Below are 18900 nucleotides of genomic sequence, written 5' to 3' on the forward strand. Positions count from 1 at the left end.
ACACCTTAGACTGTCAGCCCGTGTGTCTCGCTAACTCCTATACACCTTAGACTGTCAGCCCTTGTGTCTCGCTAACTCCTATACACCTTAGACTGTCAGCCCTTGTGTCTCGCTAACTCCTATACACCTTAGACTGTCAGCGCTTGTGTCTCACTAACTCCTATACACCTTAGACTGTCAGCCCTTGTGTCTCGCTAACTCCTATACACCTTAGACTGTCAGCCCGTGTGTCTCGCTAACTCCTATACACCTTAGACTGTCAGCCCTTGTGTCTCGCTAACTCCTATACACCTTAGACTGTCAGCCCGTGTGTCTCGCTAACTCCTATACACCTTAGACTGTCAGCCCGTGTGTCTCGCTAACTCCTATACACCTTAGACTGTCAGCTCTTGTGCCTCGCTAACTCCTATACACCTTAGACTGTCAGCCCGTGTGTCTCGCTAACTCCTATACACATTAGACTGTCAGCCCTTGTGTCTCACTAACTCCTATACACCTTACACTGTCAGCCCTTGTGTCTCGCTAACTCCTATACACCTTAGACTGTCAGCTCTTGTGCCTCGCTAACTCCTATACACCTTAGACTGTCAGCCCGTGTGTCTCGCTAACTCCTATACACATTAGACTGTCAGCCCTTGTGTCTCACTAACTCCTATACACCTTAGACTGTCAGCCCTTGTGTCTCGCTAACTCCTATACACCTTAGACTGTCAGCCCTTGTGTCTCGCTAACTCCTATACACCTTAGACTGTCGGCCCTTGTGTGTCTCGCTAACTCCTATACACCTTAGACTGTCAGCCCTTGTGTCTCGCTAACTCCTATACACCTTAGACTGTCAGCCCTTGTGTCTCGCTAACTCCTATACACCTTAGACTGTCAGCCCTTGTGTCTCGCTAACTCCTATACACCTTAGACTGTCAGCCCTTGTGTCTCGCTAACTCCTATACACCTTAGACTGTCAGCCCGTGTGTCTCGCTAACTCCTATACACCTTAGACTGTCAGCCCTTGTGTCTCGCTAACTCCTATACACCTTTGGTTGTAAGCCCTTGTGTCTCACTAACTCCTATACACATTAGACTGTCAGCCCTTGTGTCTCGCTAACTCCTATACACCTTAGACTGTCAGCCCTTGTGTCTCGCTAACTCCTATACACCTTAGGCTGTAAGCCCTTGTGTCTCACTAACGCCTATACACCTTAGACTGTCAGCCCGTGTGTCTCGCTAACTCCTATACACCTTAGACTGTCAGCGCTTGTGTCTCGCTAACTCCTATACAACTTAGACTGTCAGCCCTTGTGTCTCGCTAACTCCTATACACCTTAGACTGCCAGCCATTGTGTCTCACTAACTCCTATACACCTTAGACTGTCAGCCCGTGTGTCTCGCTAACTCCTATACACCTTAGACTGTCAGCCCTTGTGTCTCGCTAACTCCTATACACCTTAGACTGTCAGCCCTTGTGTCTCGCTAACTCCTATACACCGTAGACTGTCAGCCCTTGTGTCTCGCTAACTCCTATACACCTTAGGCTGTCAGCCCTTGTGTCTCGCTAACTCCTATACACTGTAGACTGTCAGCCCTTGTGTCTCGCTAACTCCTATACACCTTAGACTGTCAGCCCGTGTGTCTCGCTAACTCCTATACACCTTAGACTGTCAGCCCTTGTGTCTCGCTAACTCCTATACACCTTAGACTGTCAGCCCTTGTGTCTCGCTAACTCCTATACTCCTTAGACTGTCAGCCCTTGTGTCTCGCTAACTCCTATACACCTTAGACTGTCAGCCCTTGTGTCTCGCTAACTCCTATACACCTTAGACTGTCAGCCCGTGTGTCTCGCTAACTCCTATACACCTTAGACTGTCAGCCCTTGTGTCTCGCTAACTCCTATACACCTTAGACTGTCAGCCCTTGTGTCTCTCTAACTCCTATACACCTTAGACTGTCAGTCCGTGTGTCTCGCTAACTCCTATACACCTTAGACTGTCAGCCCGTGTGTCTCGCTAACTCCTATACACCTTAGACTGTCAGCCCTTGTGTCTCGCTAACTCCTATACACCTTAGACTGTCAGCCCTTGTGTCTCGCTAACTCCTATACACCGTAGACTGTCAGCCCTTGTGTCTCGCTAACTCCTATACACCTTAGGCTGTCAGCCCTTGTGTCTCGCTAACTCCTATACACTGTAGACTGTCAGCCCTTGTGTCTCGCTAACTCCTATACACCTTAGACTGTCAGCCCGTGTGTCTCGCTAACTCCTATACACCTTAGACTGTCAGCCCTTGTGTCTCGCTAACTCCTATACACCTTAGACTGTCAGCCCTTGTGTCTCGCTAACTCCTTAGACTGTCAGCCCTTGTGTCTCGCTAACTCCTATACACCTTAGACTGTCAGCCCTTGTGTCTCGCTAACTCCTATACACCTTAGACTGTCAGCCCGTGTGTCTCGCTAACTCCTATACACCTTAGACTGTCAGCCCTTGTGTCTCGCTAACTCCTATACACCTTAGACTGTCAGCCCTTGTGTCTCTCTAACTCCTATACACCTTAGACTGTCAGTCCGTGTGTCTCGCTAACTCCTATACACCTTAGACTGTCAGCCCTTGTGTCTCGCTAACTCCTATACACCTTACACTGTCAGCCCTTGTGTCTCGCTAACTCCTATACACCTTAGACTGTCAGCCCGTGTGTCTCGCTAACTCCTGTACACCTTAGACTGTCAGTCCGTGTGTCTCGCTAACTCCTATACACCTTAGACTGTCAGCCCTTGTGTCTCGCTAACTCCTATACACCTTAGACTGTCAGCCCTTGTGTCTCGCTAACTCCTATACACCTCATACTGTCAGCCCGTGTGTCTCGCTAACTCCTATACACCTTAGACTGTCAGCTCTTGTGTCTCGCTAACTCCTATACACAGACTGTCAGCCCTTGTGTCTCACTAACTCCTATACACCTCATACTGTCAGCCCGTGTGTCTCGCTAACTCCTATACACCTTAGACTGTCAGCCCTTGTGTCTCGCTAACTCCTATACACCTTAGACTGTCAGTTCTTGTGTCTCGCTAACTCCTATACACCTTAGACTGTCAGCCCTTGTGTCTCGCTAACTCCTATACACCTTAGACTGTCAGCCCTTGTGTCTCGCTAACTCCTATACACATTAGACTGTCAGCCCTTGTGTCTCGCTAACTCCTATACACATTAGACTGTCAGCCCTTGTGTCTCGCTAACTCCTATACACCTTAGACTGTCAGCCCTTGTGTCTCGCTAACTCCTATACACATTAGACTGTCAGCCGTTGTGTCTCGCTAACTCCTATACACCTTAGACTGTCAGCCCTTGTGTCTCGCTAACTCCTATACACCTTAGACTGTCAGCCCTTGTGTCTCGCTAACTCCTATAGACCTTAGACTGTCAGCCCGTGTGTCTCGCTAACTCCTATACACCTTAGACTGTCAGCCCGTGTGTCTCACTAACTCCTATACACCTTAGACTGCCAGCCCTTGTGTCTCGCTAACTCCTATACACCTTACACTGTCAGCCCTTGTGTCTCGCTAACTCCTATACACCTTAGACTGTCAGCCCGTGTGTCTCGCTAACTCCTGTACACCTTAGACTGTCAGTCCGTGTGTCTCGCTAACTCCTATACACCTTAGACTGTCAGCCCTTGTGTCTCGCTAACTCCTATACACCTTAGACTGTCAGCCCTTGTGTCTCGCTAACTCCTATACACCTCATACTGTCAGCCCGTGTGTCTCGCTAACTCCTATACACCTTAGACTGTCAGCTCTTGTGTCTCGCTAACTCCTATACACAGACTGTCAGCCCTTGTGTCTCACTAACTCCTATACACCTCATACTGTCAGCCCGTGTGTCTCGCTAACTCCTATACACCTTAGACTGTCAGCCCTTGTGTCTCGCTAACTCCTATACACCTTAGACTGTCAGTTCTTGTGTCTCGCTAACTCCTATACACCTTAGACTGTCAGCCCTTGTGTCTCGCTAACTCCTATACACATTAGACTGTCAGCCCTTGTGTCTCGCTAACTCCTATACACATTAGACTGTCAGCCCTTGTGTCTCGCTAACTCCTATACACCTTAGACTGTCAGCCCTTGTGTCTCGCTAACTCCTATACACATTAGACTGTCAGCCGTTGTGTCTCGCTAACTCCTATACACATTAGACTGTCAGCCCTTGTGTCTCGCTAACTCCTATACACCTTAGACTGTCAGCCCGTGTGTCTCGCTAACTCCTGTACACCTTAGACTGTCAGTCCGTGTGTCTCGCTAACTCCTATACACCTTAGACTGTCAGCCCTTGTGTCTCGCTAACTCCTATACACCTTAGACTGTCAGCCCTTGTGTCTCGCTAACTCCTATACACCTCATACTGTCAGCCCGTGTGTCTCGCTAACTCCTATACACCTTAGACTGTCAGCTCTTGTGTCTCGCTAACTCCTATACACAGACTGTCAGCCCTTGTGTCTCACTAACTCCTATACACCTCATACTGTCAGCCCGTGTGTCTCGCTAACTCCTATACACCTTAGACTGTCAGCCCTTGTGTCTCGCTAACTCCTATACACCTTAGACTGTCAGTTCTTGTGTCTCGCTAACTCCTATACACCTTAGACTGTCAGCCCTTGTGTCTCGCTAACTCCTATACACCTTAGACTGTCAGCCCTTGTGTCTCGCTAACTCCTATACACATTAGACTGTCAGCCCTTGTGTCTCGCTAACTCCTATACACATTAGACTGTCAGCCCTTGTGTCTCGCTAACTCCTATACACCTTAGACTGTCAGCCCTTGTGTCTCGCTAACTCCTATACACATTAGACTGTCAGCCGTTGTGTCTCGCTAACTCCTATACACATTAGACTGTCAGCCCTTGTGTCTCGCTAACTCCTATACACCTTAGACTGTCAGCCCTTGTGTCTCGCTAACTCCTATAGACCTTAGACTGTCAGCCCGTGTGTCTCGCTAACTCCTATACACCTTAGACTGTCAGCCCGTGTGTCTCGCTAACTCCTATACACCTCATACTGTCAGCCCATGTGTCTCGCTAACTCCTATACACCTTAGACTGCCAGCCCTTGTGTCTCGCTAACTCCTATACACCTTAGACTGCCAGCCCGTGTGTCTCGCTAACTCCTATACACCTTAGACTGTCAGCCCTTGTGTCTCGCTAACTCCTATACACCTTAGACTGCCAGCCCGTGTGTCTCGCTAACTCCTATACACCTCATACTGTCAGCCCGTGTGTCTCGCTAACTCCTATACACCTTAGACTGCCAGCCCTTGTGTCTCGCTAACTCCTATACACCTTAGACTGCCAGCCCGTGTGTCTCGCTAACTCCTATACACCTTAGACTGTCAGCCCTTGTGTCTCGCTAACTCCTATACACCTTAGACTGCCAGCCCTTGTGTCTCACTAACTCCTATACACCTTAGACTGTCAGCCCTTGTGTCTCACTAACTCCTATACACCTTAGACTGTCAGCCCGTGTGTCTCGCTAACTCCTATACACCTTAGACTGCCATCCCTTGTGTCTCACTAACTCCTATACACCTTAGACTGTCAGCCCTTGTGTCTCGCTAACTCCTATACACCTTAGACTGTCAGCCCTTGTGTCTCACTAACTCCTATACACCTTAGACTGCCAGCCCGTGTGAGAAAGGTCCCCCCACCTAATCACTGTATATTTATGGCTAAGTGATCACTGCTTATGTACTGCGCTATTGCATATATGGTGGATTTTAAATAAAATGTAATTATAATAATTTAGCCCTTTATGTTCAGGGGGTACTACCCATTCCTGACCTGCATATTGTTATTTATAGGATGCTACAAAATTCCACAGCAGCGAACACAGCAGTACTACAAAGTGCATCCATAATTACATAGACTATAGCATAAGTACTAATAAATGATGAGGTACTACAGACTGCTGCTATGTGACGTTTCAGTTTTATTTTAAAACTTTCCTCAGGGACCACAGATCAGTTTAAAACTTTCCTCAGGGACCACAGATCAGTTTAAAACTTTCCTCAGGGACAACAGAACAATCTTGGCGTCACCATCTCCAGTCTGCAATGACGTCCATAGGAAAACCCGGGACAGTCCTAGCAACCAATTGTGATTTCAGGTCAGTGACTGACAATTACACCACCTGTAATATATGCTAGAAAACACAGTGTAGGCATGTTATATAGTGTTCACTCTAGGTCCGGCGGGAGGCAGGGCGCCGGACCCAGAGCTAGGGCGTTTTTGCGCGCGCGCGCCCAAAAAGGGGCATGGCCAAAGAAAAGGGGGCGTGTCTGTATGACGCGTCTGTATGTTACTCCTGGGGCGTGCCCGGCAATAACGGACGTGCCGGTGGGCGCGTTCTGCCCTTCAGCAATAGGGCAGGGCTCGTTCTGCACTTCAGAAATCGGCCAGGGTGCGGCGCCACGCTAACACAGCCTAGCGTGAACACTATTATAACTAACAATCAAATACACTGAATCTTAAATATCACTGTAGAAGTTTTATTTATATAACAGGTAGCGCAGGTATCCAGTACCAACGTTGTGTCTGATGTAATATGTCGGACGTATCCTCATTTTCTAACAAGCAATTATATGCATGCAACTGCAAGGGATGTATATTACGTAGCGTTACAGCTCTAGTAATATGAAGGCTACATACAGGACTATGTGACGTGCAAGCTTTAGATAAAGCTGCTTGAAGGACCATTGATCATTCTTGTACATAGAGAACCTCATTCATCATCGTCCCTTATATGTGGGTTCGACTAAATACTGTAACCCAGCATGCAGAGACACTACTGAGTTATAGACATATAGACTCGCCTCTGGGTGTTCTAGCACGGGGGTGATTGCATCATCATAGCACCACCCCCCTGTGATGTAATAGCAAGAATCATGGCATCATGCAGAAGAGGCGGAGCTACAGTGATGCGATTGATAACTGCTTTATCACACCTCGCCCTCCCTCCTGGCTCCACCCATTGGACAAGGGATGACCTGATCTTCCTGCTGTCCATGGGGACACCCAGGAATTCGGGAGCCACCGGACAGTTTGGGAGAGTAGGCGAGCGTGCTGATCATTAGTGGAGAGGAGGCAAAGACTTTGTGGTTTGAGTCAATATCCATGAGGATGCCTCTGTATGAGGAGCCCGTGACAGCACGGGTGCGGTATAAAGGTCGGCACTCAGAAAGTCGACTAGTCCCACATGTCAACAGGAAAAAAAGGTCGACATGGTCATTTGGTCGACCATCATTCTGTAGAGAGAATTTATGTCAACAGGGTTAAATGGTTGACAGTCAAAGGGTCGACATGTCGACACTAAAGTGTTGACACTGTTTTTTTATTTATTATTTTAGCCTGACCTTAATCATCATGAAAAAAAAAGTGTCGACATTTTAGCCCTGTCGACCTAAATACATGCCTACAGAATGATGGTCTACCTAACATTCATGTCAACCATTTTTACTGTCGACATTCAGAATGTGCCGATCTTCTGAATAACATCCTTTATTTTATGGTTGACCAATCGACCGGTATCCAATTGTCCTGTATGCCTGAGCAGCGCAACGATTACCAACAGTGATGAGGCTAACTGTAGCTTAAGGTGCCACCTAAGGTCTTCTTACCACCACTATGTATGACATCTGCCCAAACAGCCACGTCCACGTGAAGTCATACCCCTATCTGAGAGCGAGAGACGGGAAAGTACGGCCCAAATCTTCTTTAGTGACATCACGGAACTGGATTTGCATTAGTTCCCCCTAGATTTCTGCCAAAACGCACGAGTGTCTTCAATGCGTCTCTCACTCATATGATTCATTGATAAATGAGGCAAAAACCAAACAGTATCTTACAAAAAACTATTTTAATTGAACAAAAGTAGTTTCCAAAACACAGTCTGTCTCTTTAGATTCTTATCGCCACCTGCCAGCACACCGGTATGAGAGAAGCTGGCAATCCATGGGCAGGTCTGTCTGTAGGTCTGTGGTCATCGTGGGCATAAACTTTTACGTCAGTTCTTGCAGCAAATTGGGCTAACGACGGAATGGTCATATAGGAAATATAGGGACTGAGGGACGGATTCAGAGATGAATAAATCCTCTGTGATCGCCGTTAGGAGACCATCGTGGCAAATGTGCAGTCCGACTCCCACACAAGCACAGACCACCGATAATCACTCAGCTGCGGGGAACATAGGAATGCCCCTAAATCAGGACACTAATCAGGCACATGTTGCTTCTAATCTGCGAACAAAATCTGCATGTTCGCATTTTGTCATGTGCCCGCTACCTATTCCTACTCACATTAAAGCAGATGTAGTAGGTGACAGGCGGTTCAAATCCCAACAGCGGCAGCCCGGCATGGGTGAAAATCCTGATCGTCCCTAAGGTAAGTATCGCTAACCTAATTTCCCCCCTAACACTAAACCGCCCCAAGTGCCTAACCCCCCCCTTCCCCGCAGTCTAAACCTAAGTCTCCCGGGGGGTTGCGTAACCCTAACCTCCCTTCCCCTAGCCTAAACCTAACACTCCTTCGTTCGGTATGCCGGGCATTGGGCTCCCGGCGTATGGATAATGACAGGCGTCGAGTTTTAGACGCCTGTCATTAGTACCTTGCCGGGATTAGGGAGTCGTGAAGCCGGCGGTCGGCATTTAGACCATCGGCTTCCTGACTACATCCCCTATTCCTATTTACATTAAAGCACATTCAAACAAAACACATATGGTAAGACGTCTTGCGCTGCGCACTGCCTTAAAGATGTGTTATAAAGATTCACAGGGGAGGACGATGTCCCAATCACAGATAAGTGTGGCTGCATTAAATCTGGTTACCAGATCAGCCAACTCATGTTACGCACTGGTGCCTTCTGCTGGCCGCTATTGTGAAGACAACCCAACCCTTCAAATCTAAAAAAAATATATAACACGTCTTCAGGTACACAATAACGAGCGGTGTGTATATATATATATATATATATATATATACATACATATACACTGGTGGCCAAAATTGCGGTCACTTTTTGAAATTTGAATGTTTATCAACTTCGAATGCTTATAAAAACTGTTTCCCTTCACGCAGTGCAATGATTCATATATTAAATGAGAGGAAATTTAATGCTGAATTCAACACAATAACAGAGGTCAAATATTTGCATTACAAGGAAAGTTATGCTGTGAAAACAACACTTAGGGTGAAAATCCCTGTGTACTTATGATGTTACTGTCCTATCAGTATATCGTTGGGTATCCTTTATTTTTCAAGACCACAGCACAGCGACGTGATCCAGGATTGTGGTGTTAAGTGAAAATGGTCTTTCGTATGCAGCAATTGCAAGAGAAGTTGGTGGAATGTGACAACATCAGGAGTACGAAAGTTTTGTTTACGCTATCAGGAAACACAATCTATACATAAACAAAGAAGGAAAAGGACGGAAAAAGTGCACAACAGCTGTTGATCGGAGAATAAAACGAATTTGTGTCAGGGACAGATGGATGTCATCTGCGGCCATTACCAGTGACCTGAGTGCAACTGGTGTTTTTGTCAGTGCAAGAACGGAACGGAGAAGACTAACGGAGGTTGGCCTAAAAGGTAGGATTCCCCGAAAAAAGGTTTTGCTGAATAAAAAGCAGCGGCAGAAACGAATACAGTGGGCAAAAGAACACATTGCATGGACAGAAGGTCAGTGGAAACAAGTGATATGGAGTGACGAAACTAAGATATCGATATTTGATAGTGATGGGGGAAAATATGTGAGACGTCGCATCGGGGAAGAGGTACATCCAGATTGCATTCAAGCGACAACAAAGAATCCTACAAGTGTTATGATCTGGGCATATATGACAGCAGATGCTGTAGGCCGCCTTTATGTCATAGATGGCACACTGAACAGCAGAAAGTACACTGGCACCATCCTACAACCAAACCTTCTACCTTCTATCAGGGATCTGTTTCCAGATAAAGCCCCATTTTTCCCATCAGGATTCAGCTCCCTGCCACACTGCATGCAAACAGTGGTTCACGGAGAATGACATACAGGTGCTGGGATGGCCAGGAAACAGCCCAGACCTGAACCCAATAGAACATTTGTGGTTCTGTTTGAAAAAACTGATACATCTGAGGCGTCCATCCAATAAAAGACAATTAATTGAGGCTATAATTGTCTCATGGCACCACATAATAAAGAAGAGCTCCAAACATTGGTTGGCTCAATGACACATCGCTGTGCTGCTGTCCTGAAAAATAAAGGATAGCCTACGAAAGACTGATAGGACAGTAACATCATAAGTACACAGGGATTTTCACCCTAAGTGTTGTTTCCACTGCATAACTTTCCTTGTAATGCAAATATTTGACCTCTGTTTATTGTGTCGAATTCAGCATTAATTTCCTTTCATTTGATGTATGAATCATTGCACTGCATGAAGTGTAACAGTTTTTAGAAGCATTCAAAGTTGAAAAACAGTCAAATTTCAAAAAGTGTCTGCAATTTTGGCCACCACTGTATATATATATATATATATATATATATATACATATATATATATATGTATATATATATATATATACACACACATACAGTCCCCCCTTTATTTAGTCCAGTAATTAAGTAAAATATTAAAAGTATTATAAGATCCATGAATTAGATCTGGCCCATCTACTGCCCTCTAGTGTTGGAATGAGAAATAGACATTAAAATGTGACAATAAATTAAGGGAAAGAGGTCAGATCCTAGTGGATGCTGTAAAGGGCTTTTACACAACCTGTTTAAGTTTAAAATGTATGTTGTTAAAACAATCACAATAAAATCCATTAAAATTGTTGCAGTGCGGTCCCGGGGTCTTCTGTTCACCAATGAGAAGCACAAGCCAGAGGTCCACTGTATAGAGGTGGCAGTCTATGGGGGCAAAGGAGCAATAGTCTTCTGCAGAGGGATCAGTAGGTGGCTTCATCCATATTGTCATCACTGTCTCCCCCAAACTCTTCCCCGTTATCAAAATAGGACATGATGTAGTCCGTCTCCTATAAACAGAGAAATGGAGGTCAGGTCAGTCAGTCTACCCAGATCCAGACACCGTTCCCAAACTCGCTTCCACAAAAGATAGACGACTTCCTTGTTGGACTAACACTAGTTTAATCGGATAAAGGGATCCAACCTGCGCCGGCCAATGGTTTGGAGAGAACTGATTGTGCTACATGAAGGGGAATTTCTGATCGGCAACTATTTTGGCACAATATTACCGTGTGGGTATGAACTGGTCTACATCAATCATTTCGCGGCGTCTGGCTTGAAAATAAGTGCATGCGTTAGGATCATTAATGCCAACCCGTATTCCCCTGCTTGTGTGCAGCCACATAAACGGCGGGTGGGCGCACCAAGCTGGAAGATCAACCATGTACAACTTTCCACCACTTTGCACCGACCTGCTGATCACGTTGCAACTTATATGCACCACAGAGCTGCCCAGGTATCCGCGGAAACTATCCCAATGCCTCACAGTCACATATCCATCACACGGGGATAAGACCAGAGCTAACATAAATGCACCGTATAGCTAGCAGCAATTAGGACCTCATTCAGAGTCGGTCGAAGCGGCCGCACGGTCGTACAGAAAAAGGTCCCGGATATGCAAATGATTCCCTCGCATGTTGCGTCCCTAAGGTCGGATCGTTAGCTGTCTGACCAAGGGGTTAATGCGGTCGGACCGCTAAAAATACGCCCACATGTCGTACGCATAGCACGTCATCTCCGGCTACATAAGGATTAATCGCGAGCATCGACAGCCATCGGAACTGGTCGTACAGCTAAAGGTTGACCTTACCTTCTCTTAAGCTCTATGATCATTTCAGTGTAAACCTCCCCTGTCACGTGTGCCATGACGCTACTTTGTAATTTATGCACTCCCATAAAACGCCGTTCGCATAATTAGGCACGCCTGCGTTCGGATCTCCACTCCCCCGTTTTCACGCACCTTCCCATGTTACCACCCACAAACGCCGCAATCTGTCACTCAAACTACCGACCTGGCGATGTGCAAGGAGAGAGAAATTTCTGATCGTAGCGGCTAGTTTGCGCACGCGCATAGCGGCCTTTACGCATGCGCACTATAGTGAACATCGGTGGCGTACGACCGCGCGGCCGCTTCGACCGACTCTGAATGAGGTCCTTAGTGCACTGGACCATACAGGTGACCTGTTTGCAAATAAGCCTATTTGTGTTCAGGATTACAGGTGCAGTCGTTGAATCCTTTAAACTGGAGTTCCGAGGGTAAAACAATGTAAGCAGATCAATTAGCCACAACGTATCGTAGTAGAGCCGCATGTTAGGTTTCTACGCACAAAACAGCAATGGTAACAAGCAAGAATTAGCAAAGACCATTACCAGCACATCCCACAGAAACATAACCCGCAAGGCTACCACGGAGCCTGGCAGGAGGGTTTATCTGTTGTCTCAGTGACGTCTTCGCAAGAAACAAAAGTCTGTTAACGTTGTGATCACCTGCTACGGAGCCCCAGACAAAGATCGAAGCTGCTCTTCCTTACACTTGGAACTAATTGATCACCCACAGACTGGGTTTATGCTAATGTGCCTTTGAAAGTTTAAACGATTCCCTTGAAATCCAAGCTGCAGGCGTGTATCAACACACAGACTCAAATGCATGGGACTGTCAATTTATTTAAGCACTTTATTTTACCAGGTTCTATCTGCAAGACTAGCACAGCTCTGGTCGGAGGCACACGCCTGCTCTATCCTCATCAGGAGATGTCTTGGTAAATATATGGTAGCCTATTTGACAAAGCAACTTAGCTACTGTAAAATTTGAGGACAATCCTATTTTTGGTGGAACGGTTACCTAGCCATCGCCTAGGTTCAGCGTAACCTAATGTCCCTTTACATCAGCTCCTGCTGGATAACCTGAATACGGTAGATAACCCTTTGGAAGAGGCGTTCCCATTCAGTGCTCTAGGAGGAGGGGGTGGAGCACTGGCAGTTATCACGTGTCCCATTGGACGGTCGGAATATCCATTCCAGATAGCTAACTTTTTTGGACCAGGTTTTACATATGGTATAAACCCACCAAAACTATTAGGATAGAATATTCCATATATGGGTAGAAAACATTGCCCAGCAAACGTGGTGCCTAAGTGGACTTCCATCAGTGTCTTATACTGTAACTGCACACGCACCGTGGTACGGGAGGAAGAAGCCCTAAATAAAACCAAACGTCTCCAGTTCTTACCTCCTCGTGTTCCTCCTCGTCGTAGTCTTCCTCTTCCTCCTTCTCCTCTTCTTCCTCCTTGTTCTCCTCTTCTTCCTCAGAGCTTACCTCCTTCTCTTTCTTCTCCAGATTCTGTGGGATACAGAAACAAGATCTAAGGCCACACGGTAAGTGAGCTACAACTCTATCATCTGCTTTACTACATAACAAAGCGCGAGGAACTCCATTTCCTAAAGGAGTCAATTCTACCTCCTGTGGAGCCGTTGTGCACAGCGGAAGCAGCCATGGTTTGGGGCTGAGCCAATATACACACGAGAATGCAGCTCATCCACTCACTAGGTTCTCCCTCAATCCACCTAAGCCTCACGCACTTCCAAGACGATTTCCAGCAGACGGTTAGCTGGGATTGGTGGACGTGAAACCTCTTGAAGGATCTCCCTCGTTTCATTGGTTCTAACGCTCCCTCAAAACTCACCTGTTAGCTCTAGCCTACCTGACCTCTGCCTGATCCCTTCCCTCTCTCCAAGCTCCTTTACCCCATATCCTCGTCTTCTTCCCCTCCCTTTAAAATGTAAGACCTGACGGGCAGGGCCCTCTGCCTCTTATTTCATCCCTTCCCCCTACGCTCACGTAACTAAGGAGATAGGCCTATGCACGTAGTTACATCTACACATGTACTTATATTTATGTGTGCTGATCGCCATGATGTGTGTTGCTTCGTTTGCCCTGTCTGGTAACATTGCTAGAAATAAAATCTAATAAGAAAATATATATATTTGCTGTTACCGAGCTGAAAAACCCCTATCATAATACAGCTATGATTGCTAAAGAGACCGGCTCGTTGTCTGGCAGCTGCACTGAAAGAGAGCCATTAGATGCGTGTGTATTGTCTGAGGCAGTGATGAGCAGTCTAATGATACGGCAATCATGTCTGCTGGGGGAAAGCGTGTGAGGAGAATGTGACAGGAAAAATAGAGGTAATCCCTATTGTCAGTTTATTATTCCCACGCTTACGGTTTTAGGCCTCAGTTTGTGTGCGAAACAGACAAAGATGGCGCGCCTTGACGTGTGCAATTGCAGCGTGAGTTGACGTCTGCAATTCCAATATATGTGGATCCAAGACGATTCTATTCAGCTAAGTGCAGAGGTGCTGCTGGGTACTGCACTACGAGAGGGCCAAGTTACACGTAATATATATATATATAATGTATAAGGTTTATTGCTATTTGTGAGGTAACATTTGGCGACATTCCTTAGCACCGCCTGCCCTGCTGATGCCCTGTACTAGTGGCAGAGAGCAGTGATATGTAGGAGAGGCAGTGATGGAGGGATAATATACTCTAGTATAACTTCATGTCAATGTACATGGATTAAATGAAACATCCAGCTTTTATGAAGTAGTTTGAGCCAAACTGCAAATATCCGGTTTGACTGCAAATAGTTTTCTGTTTAAAATCAGGCAGAAATTGTTTGCTGCACAATGCCATGTTGCTACAAAAGTCCATCCCACATTTGAATTGACCGACGATGATCAGAAAATAGGCTTTAACTGTTTTTACATATCATGCTTAAATGAAAAACACAGCCCATCAGAGCAAAGCCTTTGTATTATCGTAGAGCTCTCTTTGCAGTCAGTATATAACAGCAAGAGCCACCAGACTTTCCGGGTGTGTAGTTACAGATGTGCCCAGCTAGTTTGTTGCTCCATACGCCACACACTACGCCATGAGTCGCACCACACAGAACATGGTGTAGCGCTGGAAAAAAGTAATAACGTGTAATACAACTTTCTGTCCACCAGGTGTCACTTTTCCTAAACTACACAGCGCATGCGTCTGATTTCCAATGCATGTTCTGTATCACCGCCCGACGATTGGCTGACAGAAGCGGTGATTTGGTACACTGTATAGCAGTACAGCGTTTTCCACATGGAATCAGGAATGTATAATAAAGCTGTAGAAGAATGTATAATAAAGTTTGAAATCGTTAAGTGTGTGAGTCCTCTACTTTTATAAAAAAATATTTTGCCCGCACAGCTCTGTATTACACACTGACTGTGCGGGCAATGTAGGCACTGTTGGAACTGTCCCAGACTTAGACATTGTAGTGATTTCATGACTTTAGGAACTACTGTAGTATGGGGCTCAGGCGTGTGGGCTAGGGGGTTAGATGATTGCCTAGCCTCACTGCTTGTCCCGACTTCTAGTCCCGCAGGTTTGAGACTGGGAAAGTATATATATATATATTTTTTTAAATCTTCACTAGTTCAGTATTGTTATCCAATCGTTACTGAAATCAATAAATTATCCACAACTTCCCACCACCTGGCATTTCTATGCTACTTTATGCCACTGTGTGCTCAAGAAAGGGGTATACGGCGCTCCAATACAGTACCCACGTAGCGCCCTGCTTGTCGCGCTATGGCGTTTCAAGTCTTTTTGTACTGCGCATGCCCAGCGTATCAGGAGTCACACACTGCATCCCAGACTACTGTATAGTGATTTCATGACTTTAGAAACTAGTAGTGGGCTCTGTTTAAAAGTGAGGTCTCTGTATTACAAACGGATTGTGCGATTTAAAACGCACACTTGCGGCACGTCGGCGCTGTGGTGGCTGTCAGCTCCGAGGGGTTACAATGGGATCTCTGGCGCATGCCCAGTGGAGCCGCTCCATACGCCAGTTCGCGCTGTGCCATGGCGTATGGAAGATCATAGCACTGCGCGTGCCCAGTGGGTCGGGAGTCACACACAGTGCATCCCAGACTTAGGGCATACTGTATGTATCAAAGCTTGATGTGAGATAAAATTGTGAAATATACATCACCAACCAATTAGCTCCAAGCTATCATTTCTTAAACACAGCCTGCAAAATGTAAGTTAGAAGCCGATTGGTTGGTGATATATACAGCTTGTGCGGGCGGCCTGGCGATGGTCGCGATTATCACGACCATTGGGCTTGCGACGAGACCCTTGTGGTAGGGTCTCGTCCACCGCAAGCCCCAGTGAACTTCCTGCTCTAATAGATACAGGTACAGTATCTGAGCTGACCCAGTATTGCATATATACACTGTAGACCGAGCAATTGAAGTTCAGTATTTTTATCAAAGCCAACTGAACTCAATACATTGTCTACAGCTTCATACCACCTGGCATTTCTATGCCACTTTATGCCACTGTACTGCTGATGCACTGTGTGCTCAAGGAAGTGGTGTACGGCGCTCCATACAGTACCCACGTAGCGCCCTGTGAGTTGCGCTATAGCGTTTAGCGTCTCATAGTACTGCGCATGCCCAGTAGAGTCGGTCTGGAGTCACACACAGTGCATCCCAGACTAATGCTCAGGGCCGTAACTAGGGTGGTGCCATGGCACAGGGCACCACAGATCAGGGGGTGCTGTTTGGTCCTGTCAACTATACTGTTTATTATCATTCTCACTTGTAGTTTCCTCTTCTTTTATCCCCAGCATCTCCTGGCCGCCCCTATCTCTTCCCTGGCCCTTCCCCATAAAGCCATGGCCATTTTTCAGGTGCACTATATTATGTCCCTATTTAAAAAATTGAGGGGGGGGGGTATGGTGGCGCCAATGCTTTCTCTGGCACAGGGCACCCAAAAGTCTAGTTACGGTTCTGATAATCTCCCTGATCCATGCTGCAAGCATCTTCTGCTATTGCGTACCGTTTAATAGAAAAATAGTTAAACCGTGCACGATATTTCTTACTGTACTGTAAGTCACGTACTGAAATACAGTAACATTACTTCCTGGTCACTACTGTTGGGGTTCTGTGTCCAACTCACTACATTATTCACAACAACCCCAACTGTACCTTACAACGACAGATGCACGTGTTGGGTCTCAGACGCACTTAAAGACTGAATTACACACAAACACCAATTTTAAAAATGAATGACGATTCTTTTACTTAACATAACCTCCTGTAATATACCGTATGCAGTTAATCACACAATTTTTAAATACATGCTTTTAGATAAGATGAAAACAAAGTGTATTTACCAATGGTCCCTGCATGATGCCAACTAGAAAAAGTAAACACAAAGGATTGTAAGTACTGTACATGTAAATACTGTAGGTCAAACACAGTAGTGTACAGTAATTTCAAAATATATTCACTGTTACACAGTAGTTTAACAGTATACAGTATGACTCTACTACAGTATATACCAGGGCTTGACAAATGTTTCTAAAACCTAGGAGCCAGGATGAAAGTGTAGGTGCCAGACCCCCCCCCCCTTCCCCCGAGGCAGCATTACTGACCACCTACGCCCCGGGCAACCAAACTCCATGGCCACACCACTAACGGGGTACCCCAGGTAAACCACCCTCCCACAGCCACATTATTGAGCAGCTAACCCGCCTCTCCAGGCAACCAACCCCCAGAAAGACCACCCCTCCGCAGCCAAAAAACCCCGGGCAAGCAAAGCCACCGCCGGCAGTGGCCGAACTAGAGAGTGGTGGGCCCAGATGCAAGAATATGCTTTGGGCACCCCTATGCAGCTCCCCCAGTAGTGGTCCCCCTATGCAGCTCCCCCAGTAGTGGTCCCCCTATGCAGTGCCCCCAGTAGTAGTCCCCACTATGCAGTGCCCCCAGTAGTAGTCCCCCTATGCAGTGCCGCCAGCAGTAGTCCCCCTATGCAGTGCCCGAAGTAGTAGTCCCCACTATGCATTGCCCTTAGTAGCGCCCCCCTACACAGTGCCCTAGTAACACCCCCATTATACAGTGCCTCAGTAGTGGCAACACCCGCCAGTACAGTGCCCCCAGTAGCGGCCACCCCCCCTATGCAATGCCCCCAGTAGCGGCCACCCCCCCTATGCAGTGCCCCAGTAGTGGCCACCTCCCTATGCAGTGCCCCCAGTAGTGGTCCCCATATATAATGCCCTCAGTAGTGGTCCCCCTATGTAGTGCCCCTTTAATCAATGCCCCCAGAAGTGGTCCACACTATGCATTGCCCCAGTAGTAGTCCCCCCTATACAGTGCCCCCAATAGTAGTCCCCCTTATGCAGTGACCCCAGTAGTAGTCCCCACTATGCATTGCCCCTTATAGCGGCCCCACCCTGTACAGTGCCCCAGTAGTAGTCCCCACTATGCATTGCCCCTAGTAGCGGCCCCACCCTGTACAGTGCCCCAGTAGTAGTCCCCACTATGCATTGCCCCTAGTAGCGGCCCCACCCTGTACAGTGCCCCAGTAGTGGCCCCCCATACAGTGTCCCCAGTAGCGGCCACCCCCACCTATGAAGTGCCCCCACAGTAGCGGCCACCCAAACTATGCAGTGCCCCCACAGTGTCCCCAGTAGCGGCCACCCCCCCTATGCAGTGCCCCTTAAAAAAAAAAAGAAAACGCAATTACCTGATCCACGCTCCTGCCGACGACCGCAGCTGTCCGCTCCTCCTGGCCGCTCTGCACTATGGGAGAGACGTCATGACTTCTCTCCCAACCTGCTGCGGGTGAGCCGGAAGGCGGAGCTCATGAGTGAGCTCCAGCCGGCTCACTCCTTGGATGGTGCAGCAGCCAATGAGAGTCTGACAGACTCATCGGCTGCTATAACAAACATACAGCCACCGCTGGCGGCTGTGTGTTTGTTACTCTGTACTACAGGGCCCGGGGGCTGCTGAAAATCTGGTCGCCAGGCAACCAAA

At 47.1% G+C, this 18900-nt stretch overlaps 2 protein-coding genes across 4 annotated transcripts in view; one reads left to right on the forward strand and one right to left on the reverse strand.

The window, feature by feature from the left end:
* The window catches only part of ANKRD34A (ankyrin repeat domain 34A), a 114952-nt gene that overhangs the window by 34115 nt on the left and 61937 nt on the right, over positions 1–18900 (forward strand). Inside the window, exon 3 of the mRNA XM_088474161.1 lies at positions 13377–13414. The gene's annotated coding sequence lies outside the window, so the exon portion shown is untranslated. The remainder of the gene's footprint in view (positions 1–13376; positions 13415–18900) is intronic.
* Positions 10557–18900, reverse strand: part of POLR3GL (RNA polymerase III subunit GL) — a 61536-nt gene continuing 53192 nt past the window's right edge. For all 3 annotated transcript variants that reach the window (XM_088474163.1, XM_088474164.1, XM_088474162.1), the window contains exons 7-8: positions 13269–13379; positions 10557–11049 (exon numbers count right to left, since the gene is read on the reverse strand). In XM_088474163.1, coding sequence (XP_088330289.1) covers positions 10963–11049; positions 13269–13379 — 198 coding nt within the window. In that variant the 3' untranslated portion in view covers positions 10557–10962. The remainder of the gene's footprint in view (positions 11050–13268; positions 13380–18900) is intronic.

The sequence above is a fragment of the Taudactylus pleione genome, unplaced genomic scaffold (assembly GCF_031769625.1).
Source record: "Taudactylus pleione unplaced genomic scaffold, aTauple2 ptg000148l, whole genome shotgun sequence".
Classification (NCBI taxonomy): domain Eukaryota; kingdom Metazoa; phylum Chordata; class Amphibia; order Anura; family Myobatrachidae; genus Taudactylus; species Taudactylus pleione.